General features: G+C 41.8%; 1 protein-coding gene across 2 annotated transcripts in view; it reads right to left on the bottom strand.

Annotated features, from left to right (window-relative positions):
- Positions 1-4045: 4045 nt before the first annotated feature.
- WDR17 (WD repeat domain 17) overlaps positions 4046-11231 on the bottom strand; it is a 790164-nt gene continuing 782978 nt past the window's right edge. For both annotated transcript variants that reach the window (XM_086962451.1, XM_086962452.1), the window contains one exon: positions 4046-4897. In XM_086962451.1, coding sequence (XP_086818577.1) covers positions 4778-4897 — 120 coding nt within the window. In that variant the 3' untranslated portion in view covers positions 4046-4777. The remainder of the gene's footprint in view (positions 4898-11231) is intronic.

Below are 11231 nucleotides of genomic sequence, written 5' to 3'. Positions count from 1 at the left end.
TGTCCGAAATGTGTCTGTTTCCATTCATCTCCACCATAGTGTGTTGTCCTGCCCTCTGCATCATGCCCTGAGGGTACACCTTCAACTGTCCACTGAGGCACTCCGCAACACGCTCCTCTCCAAAGGCTGCTGACAGCCTTTGGAGACACAACAGGAGGTTTGCTTAACTCTGGTAGCGACTTCCTGACTTGTATGTCATGGGGACAGCATGATGTGTCTGCTGCACGGGTGGCTGGATTCCACGAGACCCAGCCTTTTCCCCCCAAGCACTTTCTCTTGTCTATCTTACCAGGTGCTTATGTGGCCTAGCAACATGGCCACATAGGAGCTCCATTGAATTACTATGCATTACTTTGCGGCCTCCATTAGGTCAGCTACATCGTCTGGTGTCATATTGAAAACTGCTCAGATAAGTTCTGTTTTTCCATGTTTTTAAATAGTCTTTTGGCTGGACCAGTCCTGCTGTGCAGCCGAGAGACCACTCCAATAAACCGAACGGCCTCAATAGATTATATTTATAACACCTGGCAAATAATATTTCAATGCGTTAATATACTTTCTGCTGCTTTGTGTATTTGTGTGTGCTAAGTGGCACGTTTGAGTCGCCTTTTGTTTCCTTATCTATTTTGAAACCGATTTTCTGAATATTTGTGATTTTAAATGGTGCAGTATCTCCCTTTTCCTGAAGATATTAAACCACTGGATTGTTGTGCCAGCACTAACGTAATAAACAAAAAAGTAATAATAGAGTATTCCTATGTTTAATTCTCTTAAATGCTGATATAGTGGCTCAGTTGATTAAACGCCCAATGTAGAGGTGTCTATAATTTTTAAGTTTTACGTTAGGATTTCAGCAGTGCACCTCTGAGTTTTGTAATAGCACTTTTTAATCAGACATCAAGAGACAGTTGTTTGTGTCGTGCTCTGTAAGGTCTATTTTTATTATATTTCCGATTTATATAAATGTTGGCATGAGAAATGCTTGCGTGTAGTATTGTTGTGTGTGTTTTATTATTTTTAATTTTAATAGTAGCACATAATATTTCATTAAGTATTGACTTTTACTTGATACTGTTAACTGACTCATGTAGTGGAAAAAAACGATTTTAATTGTGAGCAGGTAGAACAAATGTTGATGTTGCTCCTCAAATTTTTAAGAAGCTGAGTACTATAGTTGCTTTGAAATCTATTTTGTAGCAGTTATTTAAAGCAGTATCTTGTTGTTGAAGGCCTTCAGGTCTTTATTTGTTGGTATTTAGGAAATATTAATTAGGTAAAAAATAATAATAAGCCCATGAACTCATAACTTAAGTATATAAGTAAACTGACATCTATAAATTAAACTTGATCCAGGATGATAAATTGATTTTTGATTCAAGCAAACCACTTACTTCTGAAGTTAAAGATCTAGTACTATATATAACCATGGACTTCTAAACCAAGAGACCTTGATTTTAATCCTATATTGACGATGTTTATTTTGTGTAGATTCTGTGCACTATAAATAAGTTTCAAACAAAAAAATGGTGCCTATAATATACCTTCTGGCAGATGGTATGGTAATAACTTTTCACTTTCAATTTGATTTGTACATGATGCCATTTTGCTAAAGTCTTTAGTTCTGGCTTTTGGTAATTTTGCTTGTGAATCTCCGCAGGCACCAATCTTTCTGTGGCAGATGTCTTGCAATAACTTTTCTTCTCTGGTAGTTGGGGCCATCTGCCTCTTTCTTTCTGTGGTAATTCTTGTTATACCTTCTCTCCTCTTGTAGGTGGCAGTTTTTTCCTCTCTCGATACTCCACCCTGTCCATGAACTTGATGACAAGGATCCCCATAAAGGGACCAGTTATGTGTTTTTAACATCTAAAGCCACAGATCTTGAACTTAGCTCTTCCTATTTCTTTTTTTGTCACAAAAAAGCAAAACTATCTACACAGTTCCACACCAGATAATTAATCTCCACAAATTCCCAAGCCACACCAAATAATTCAGCACCAAACCACATAATTCAACTCAACAACAAAATTCCACAACACACCACATACAGCCAATCCACATCTCAAAGTTCCACATCATGCCACAAAATCCAACAGCACAACACATAATTAAACTCCACTGCATATCACTCCACAACACAAAATGTCATTCCACATAATCACACTCCATAACACAAAATACCACTCCACATAATTACAATACACTCAATGCCATATAATTACTATCCACATGATTTCACTGCACACCATGTCACACAATTCCACTACACAAATTCACTTCATACAATTCCAAGCCACATAATTCCACAAATAATTTCAATCCAAATCACATAATTCTACTACACACCACATACATACACTCCATAAAACATGGGAAAAGACCATTGCCATTTACAAAGCCAATAGCTCTAACTCAAGCAAATGCGAGACCTATTGCATTTCCAATGCTTGTTGTAAATCCCTTTAGTGGTTTTGAAGTTATTCAAGAAATAAATATATATATTTAAGCACAATGTACAATTGAAAATTTTAAATCATTCTGTAAATGTGAAGGAATTGAAAATTGTAAAATTGGAGGCTAAAAATTAAGCTTGTATCCTCACATTGATTTGGAGGAGACTGAAAGTGCATGAAAAACAATATAGTGTGGACGATGGGTGGAAGCAATTGAATTTATAAAAGCTCCAATCTTCATATCATTTATTTTTTTTTGTATTTGGTTGGGGAATAAATAAAACATTTAATCATCTTTGTATTTATTTCATGAATGTTTATCCTATTGTAAGAAGGAGGGGGACTCTAACATGGCTAATGTTCTAGCCCAAGCCACAGGAGAAGAAAGTGTTCCAGCCTTCCCAGAGGACCGGATGTGTGGATGGCCACACACCCTTTTTGATTATATGGAATGCAAGAAGGAGGACCGATGCCCGGAATAAGGGGCATCCAAAGACGGTGTCGCTTTGGAAACCAGACACAAGGACAGAGAGGGTGACCAGTAAAACAGAGGAGTCCTCTACGGCAGTTCCACCCCTAACTGGAAGCCCGGCTGAGGAAGCATCAGAATTCCCTGAGAAGACAAGAGCAGGGGACCCCAAGGAGAAGCTGACCTGCGGCCTCAGCTGCGGTGCCAGTGAACGTAGGAGTGAAACCAGCGCTGTAGTACCTACCACCATGACTCAGGAGATGGGTTGTGGTCCAAGGCAAGTACTGTCAACATAGACCATGCTTTTGGAAGGGCTGGTGGGGCACCACACAATTGGGAGCACTCCAGTAACAGGTGACATGCAGGAGTGATGCATGAGAGTTCGGGATAATCTGCTCACACCTTCCAACACAAATTCCATGTTGTGCACTACGTACCCTGCCTGGTGATGGTGGCACATAGGTATAGCGCTCACACACAAGTTGACCTATTTCACATTTTTTTGTTTCTAATTCTTTTTTCTTTTGTTTTTTTGACAACGACGTGCAATGAGTGGAGCTTTCTGAAGGAAAAAGGGAGACCCCTCAATGCCCACTTGCGGACAGGAGAAGCTACTTGGGACTTATTTTCACTTTGGTTTCTATTGACTGTTTGGTTTTCCCAATAAAAAAGGAATAGTAATACCCACCTCAAAAACCATATTGCTTGTGTCCCTGCTTTGTACACTACTGTACCTATATTTTTGTGAATTGTTTTGCAGTTCAAATCATCGAATCCTGGTCATCTGGTCTCCAGATTCCAATAATGACTCAGTGGGAGTCCCCGGATTCCAATAATGATTGAGTGGGAGACCCCGGATTCCAGTACTATTTAAGTGAGGGTTCAAAGCAGCTAAAAGGTTAAGAAGCACTGCTTTAGCAGATAAAACAGACTAACATGCTGTATGTACCAAGTCTACCAATGTGTATTTGAGGAATATTGATTGTAAGAATGAGTAAGAATGAGGCAAACCCTTGGGTATCTCCTACTAATGAACGGATAAAATAGCTATTCTTGTGCTGAATCATATATTGCTTAAACCATTTCCAAATGTGAAAATTTGAATACATGATTGTCAAACATGAATCATATTAATGAACAATGTACAAATTTCTTTAATGATATTTATTAATAACTTACACTATTTTACTTCAAAGATAAATCTTTTTGCAAAGTATAATATGTTAAGGAGAAAACAACCAAATATACAAAGCACATCTCTAGATACATACAAATTTAAGTTTGTTAAATTACAGTGTACCTTTTTGCTGCCCTGGCATTTACAACGTTAAATATATTAACAATCCTTTCGACTAGCCTTAAAATTGTATTGATGCACATGTTGATTTATGGATAATCAACATACTATAACGGGCAAAAGCAGTAAAACTGGTTGTGGTTTGAATTTAATTTCTATATACATTGCATGGATACTTGCCTTTGATCAACTGTAGCAATCTTGATGAAATAACCTCGTTTAGAACATGATCAGTTGTGTAGAACTGGATCACATCTGCAGTTGGTTGAAGAGAAAACTGTGTGGGGGGTCTGTGAATTTATAAACTATTCTAGTTAGCATATTTCTTCATAGCATGGCTGTAAATTGTTCTGAATGTCAAATAAATTCTTTGGATTACCAATGAAATGTTTCTTGTGACATATAAAAAATATTCTGATAGGACAAGATCATTAGAACAGCAAAATATTGACGGTGGTGGCTGGTATGTTGGTGAAATGCCTCTATTTTTTACTGAAATCCTAGGTTCATGTCGTTTTTAACCCATTGTCCTGCTGAGTCTGTTTCATCATTATCTAGTTATCAGAAAGGATTGAGACGTATTCCTGTTCCTAAAGGAGAGAAGGGGTTAACTTTTGCCCACATCAAAGCATCGTTCAATGAGATGGCTGATTTCCCATCTTCCAGAAAGAATACTGGGCCCTGCAAAATTCCAAGAAAAAAGTACAGTAAGACATCAAGCAAATAATGCCGAACATTAAAATATCAAGTGCTTTTATATTTATACACACACAAACACCCACACCCACAAACACCTGTCAAAATCATCTTAATTTCTCAGATATATGGCAATACATGAGTAAGGTGGGTACAAAATCCATACGTTTGGTAACATTCTCTTTGGTTAAGGGTCTTCCTCAGCATAAACATTTTTGTTTGTTGTTAAGCTAGTGTAGTATCTTGATTATAGTGCTGTTCATGTCATCCACTGCTCCACCAGTGGAACACTGTGGAGATGATGTAATATGGAATGTTAGTCTCTGTAAATCACAGCTGGAGAAGGGCTGAGCGCTTTGCTGGCTGCTCCTGCTGGGGCTGTATTACTTATCCTGTAACTAACCTGAATAAATCATCTTGAACACATCTACCTGCGTGGACGTGATTACTACAATTTTATGGCGACGAGGTCTTCAAAGAACCATGCATGTTTACATTTCAAGACCTTCAAATTGAACTCTGGAGTACCTACTGTCAAGCTAAACAACTCCTCTGTCTACCTCGGCTACATTATTACTTGAATGTGTGGGCCAACATACTACAGCTAGATTTAGGTTTCTTTTTTACTCATCGTGGCATCAGTCGTGGGCCCTATATAGGCACCACTTGGCACAGATGACTTCAGTTCTGCCTTACGTCCAGTGACTCATAGAGGTAAGGGCATAAATACCCTGGAAAAATAAAACAGTCATAGCAGAACAAACAATGATGCTCAAAAGAGCATTGCCAAATAATATATAACATTTTCTGGGGAACTGGAAGGTTAGACGACTTTTCAGGACGTTCCATATTTAATGGACCGAATTTTACAGAAGGTAGGTCACTTGTTCTTCTAATTGATAGTCCTTCTCAGATTCCTCTTCTTTAACCAGTCCCAAAGCAGGAGATGTGTTTACGCTATCTACTGAGCACGTTTTAAGAAACTTAGAAGCACCGCATGGCCGAGTACAGACCTTTTGTTCCCCGTCTTTTGTGAATTTCTTATTGTATGGCAAAGTTATGCTTAAAAATACTGATAATAGGAGTGCAGACGTACCAGCCATTCCTCTTTCCCAAGGAAGCTCTTCGCCTTATATGGGCTTCCATTTTGCTAAACGTCAACATTCTAAAGAGATGCAAGACAGAGAAGTCGAAAGAGACGGTAATTTGCTCATCCTTCTTGAAGAGGTAATGCACACTGGACAAACAGGCTACATAGTAAGATAATGAATAGGGCGAGTGCTGAGGTTCAAATAAACATGCAATAAGAAGTGTCAGTACCAATTCCAGGTCCTAAGGTGGAACCACAGAGTGGAAAGGGTTAAACATGCTTATGTCCTTAACATTTAAAAATAAATACCAAGTGAAAAAGTAGATTTCAGAAGCAGGCACATTTAGAGTTGTTAGCAAGATATTGAGCCTTTTGTCTCCAGAGCAACTGAACAAGGGGCCACCTTCTTCTGTTGAACAGCCCAAATGACTACATTCTCCAGCTCTGGAAGTTAACTCCCTTCAATGAAGGTTGGCTGACTGCTAGGACAACCTTCATAACATCTGACTGAAGAAAGAAACATAAGAGAACCCGATGTTCAGTTTCCAAGCGTATAAATTGAGGGTTTTTTTCAGACCCATTCCAACATTTTTGAAATAAGATTGTCCAGTAAGTGAGAGCTGCAAAGAACGTTCTGAACAGAGTTCTAGTAAGACTGAGTACCAAGATCTCTGTGCAGTCGGTTGCAATGAAGATCACCTGGGCTGACTGAAGGCTGATCTTCTTACTGTCTTCTGTAATGTGGAGAAATGCGAAAAGGCATAAATGCCAAATGCCATAAAGACACCCTAAAGAAACTGTAGCAAATGTTTTATATCAAACAAAAAGAAGCTGCACTTTTGTTTGCAAGATATGACAAAAATATCGAGTTCTGACATCCGGTAAAGAAGCAAGGAATTATTTTCAGGTTCTCAACTCCAATAGATGAGTAGCTGGCAGCCCAGTTCCTCATCTATTGCCCATTGCCAGTGGTTGAGAGACTCAGTAGAGTGATGTCTTGGTCTCACATTTCCCCCCTTTTTCACAGAACACATTCTGACTGTGTTGGCCCTCAGCCCCTGCAGCTGGTTTAATCTCACAATTGAAATAGAAGACTTCACAGTAGAAATTACTATTTTTAGCTCCATAAGATGTATTGTGATAAGTATTTCTATGCACCATAGACCATGTGCTTCCCTTCCCTTTAGATTGGGGTCTTCATCTCATTAGGGAGGCATCTGTGACCATTGTGTATTGACGGGTTGAGGTACAAATGGTTCTCAGGAAATTTACACTCATGGATGAGACCACTAATGAAGCTGACAAATCAAACACCAGATAGCTGAAATTTGTACCATAGACAATTGTAAAACAGGAAGCAATTGTCCCACAGGTGCCACTACAAAGTCTTCTTGTGAATACAAGCATGAGGTAAAGAAAATGCATGAAGCCATAAAACCAAATAGTTTCAAAGTGGACAACCAAAACTGCTGCACTGTGGTGAGTCAAAGGGAGGGATCAGTGCAGAGCCATACGTGCTAAGATATGGCTCTGCGTCTCGCTCTCTCTCCAGTGGCAGACCTTCAGCTACAATGCATCACAGGCACACTCCTGCACCAATATGCAAGGGTGTGAACTTCATATCTAGCATAGGTTTTGTTTCTGGAAGAGTATCCTTCCAGTGCAAAATACTGTTATGTGCATTACCATTTTTGTAAAGTGCACAATTATGCACAAACCATGCTCGCACTAAGACTAACAATCCGGAGATATATTGGTAGGCTATGTGAATTAGTCTGTAAGCAAATGGGTTATAAGTATCTTCTTGAAAATCAAGTGATTTCCAGTGAGGTGTAAATGACAAAGTAGGGTGTTCAGCAAAGCAACTACACATGAGCGCGATCATCCTCCTAATCTTAGTTTGCACATTTATTTTTGGAAGGAGGGTTAGAGAGAGGGGTGGTCATTAAACTGGCTATAGCTGAGTGCAGATGTCTTGAGGGCTATGCCTTAAATCCCTTTATGACAGCTACAGAGCGCCTTAAATGTAATTCCTTTTTCACATGGGAGTCAGAGTAGATAACTGACATGGCATGTTTTAAATAATCTGGTTTTTTTATATTTCGAAAGTGCCTGATTCGGTGTGTTCTTTTTTACTGATTATTTCAGAGTTGCCAGGTACAGTGTGTTACAGTAATATATGGCTTTATCCTATAATTGCTCAAATTACTGTAAATGTCCGTTCTTGCTGGCATAAGAGGCGATAACTTTCCTAAAACACACAAATCTAAGAAGCAAGATGATGTAAGCTGTGGCGAACAGTTCAGCTGAGTCAAGTGGAGTAGGGTGGTCACCATACTCAGAATACTGCCATGATTTAGGGGGAAAGGAGGGGGACGGGCTGGGAGCCGGATGGACGTGGCTCATCTCGGCTCCCCCGCGCTGCTCTCCTGAGCCTCCAGGTGCGGCCGGACCCCGGCGTTCGCCAAGATGGCACCCACCACCCTACCCCACGAGTGGCGAGGATCCTCGGTTGCCGGTGAGGGGATCGGGGAGCCTGGGGAATGCCTTGCCGCTTCCAGTGAAGCCAAGTCTGCGCACACCGAGCAGCGACAACCGCAGCAGCAACCACTACTGGACCATGAAGGCGCAGGCTTGGGCGGGGATCGGCGTTTGCGGCAGCCGCCATGAGAACCTTGTGGCAGGCGCTGAGGCGCATCTGGTGCCGAGGAGCGCGGGGCGCCCGCCATGGAGCCCGGGCCCCGAGGTCCCGCCAGAGCAGGACGTTAACACCGCATGAGGCCCACCTTCTGCTACTTTCACTTCCAGCCATTTCACCCTTAGCACAGGGATGCCAAATAACCATGAGGTGATATGAGGACGCTTCATCTTACCATCATGTTGCCTTTCCGTATTACCAGGTACAGAGGGGAAGTTTCGGGGAGAATCTCGACACTACAGCGTGACGCCCCCTGGCTTTTATTTGCTGTCTTAACCTGGGGGGCGCACCGTCCTGGACTGCATCTTTGGCACCCACGAGGACTTCCACAGACATTTGGCGTGCAGCCTGAGGGACACTGCTGCCCTGCGACCCAGACTCTGTGCCTTTGAACATCCTCGGCGACTCTGCTTCCCAGTGGCCCCTGAGCGTTTGCCCATCTAATTGACTCATTTTGGTTTCGGTGATCCCAAAATCCCTTTCCCTCCTTGCTCCTGTGGCTGCCCCCTCTGCTCTGCTCCTTTATTCATGGATGTCTTTACTTTCTTCATCAGCAGGGCTGTCGAAGTGCTTGGAGGAGGTAAAGGGTTAGATGACTTCATCCTCCCTTAAACTTAAGGGGGACAAAACGGAGCTGATGCTCCTGGGTCCCACAAACCCCACATTTTTTAACGCCCTCTGGCCTCCACCCTTCCAACCCCGAGGACAAAATAAAGAGCCTGGGGGTATGGTTGGACAAAGCTTTATCCTTTAATACTCACAAAACTATCAGCTACCTGTTTTGGTCTCCTTAGGATGTTGAGGAAAGTTTTTCCTCTTCTGCCTGTGGAGGCTAAACAGGTGGCCATTCAGGGTCTGATTCAGTCCCGATTGGACTTTAGCAACGTCCTCTATCTCGGTGCCCCTGAATACACACTGCGTAAATTGCAGATAGTTCAAAACTTCGCGGCCCGCACATTGCTCCAGCTGCCGCGCAGAATGTCAGTCAAACCTGGACTGAGCAGTCTGCATTGGCTACCGGTGCGACAAAGAATTGCCTTTAAGGCTATGTGTATATCCCACCAAGCCTTTTGGGACACAAAACCGGCTATCGTCCGTGATCTCATAACACAGTATCATCCGTGTAGAAATCTTCACTCTAGCCAGGCGTTTATGGCCATAGCCCCTAGGATAAAAAAGGCAAGAGCTGGCGGCAGTATGTTCACTCTTAAAGCCACCAAGCTATGGAATTCACTTCCCCTCCAACTCAGGTCCAACCCGAATTTGTCCTCCTTCGGAAACAGCTGAAGACTTACCTTTTTAATGCTCCTTATTAACCCCTCAGCGAATCCCCTCTGTTAAGGCAAATCACACTTGTCATTAGCGCTTGGACGCCTCAGGGCAGCAATCGCGCTCTATAAATTTACATTTCATTTCATTTCTTTTCTTTTGTCCTGGCCGGCATTTTGCTGCTGCTCTCGGCCGCTTCTTTCTCCTGACCCTGGCCCACCATCTTGTTCGTTCCCTCGGCCTTTACCCTTCTCCCTCGTTTCCCCCTTGACGATTCTCAAATGTTGCTGATTTACCTTTTTCCATACCCCAGTATTTCCGGCAATAGCGGCGAAATGAGTGAATATCGCTGGAAATCCAGAAATATTCAGCCATTATCGCTAATAGGGTCTTAGCCTGAATATCCACCTCCCATTGGATATACAGGCTAAGAACTGGTCTGAGCAGGCGTTTTGGAGATATTCGAGCTTAACGCAAATATTTCCATCGCTACGCCTGCGTTGATAATAGGCGATAGCTGTGTTAGCGACTACTTTCAGTCGCTAACAGGTTGGGTACACCCACTTTGCATGTCATTAGCGATAAATATCGCTGACATGCAAAGCGGGTCCCAAACCGCTCGCTATCGCCTACAAGCTGTCGCTAACTGCTGTTAGCGACTGCTTGCTAATAAGGCGATAAAATTATCGCCGCTTAGCGGCGATAATCTCATATCACCCGCATTGGTAATATGCCCCATAGTGCCTTCACAATGTTGAAAACTTTACCTCAGTCACTTGCTGTGAAAACTCTATTTTCATCGAATATTGCCCTAGTTTCCTTAACAATACCATTTTCATTAATATTTTCTCAGTCTTTCTACATAATTAACTATACATTCTGAACTATAGTCCTTTCACTATTTCCTTTTGAGGTAATTACACTTACGTTTAAGCTTTTCAAAGTTCTCGTTGGTGTCTTTCAGAATAACCCTACGGGCTTGAGAAGGCCCAGGTAAGTCACTGCATTTCCAACCCATTGATTTGTTTCATGAACTATGTTATTTGTATCATATGTTGTACCTACTGGGTTGTGCTTTTTAGGCTTAGCTTTGAGTTTTTCATGCACTGTTATGTCAATAGTCGCAAGTGGTTGATCGGATTGTCTCCAGCGTTGTTATAGCTTTAACAGGCAAATTCGAATTCAGCCAGTATCAATGACTGGTCCAGCGGCAGCTAATTGGTTTTAGATCACAAACTTTCCTCATAGAATTATTGGTATAT

The sequence above is a fragment of the Lissotriton vulgaris genome, chromosome 3_1, assembly GCF_964263255.1.
Source record: "Lissotriton vulgaris chromosome 3_1, aLisVul1.2, whole genome shotgun sequence".
NCBI classification, from domain to species: domain Eukaryota; kingdom Metazoa; phylum Chordata; class Amphibia; order Caudata; family Salamandridae; genus Lissotriton; species Lissotriton vulgaris.
The sequence above is the reverse complement of the archived record's forward strand: the minus strand, read 5'-3'. Positions and strand labels throughout refer to the sequence as shown.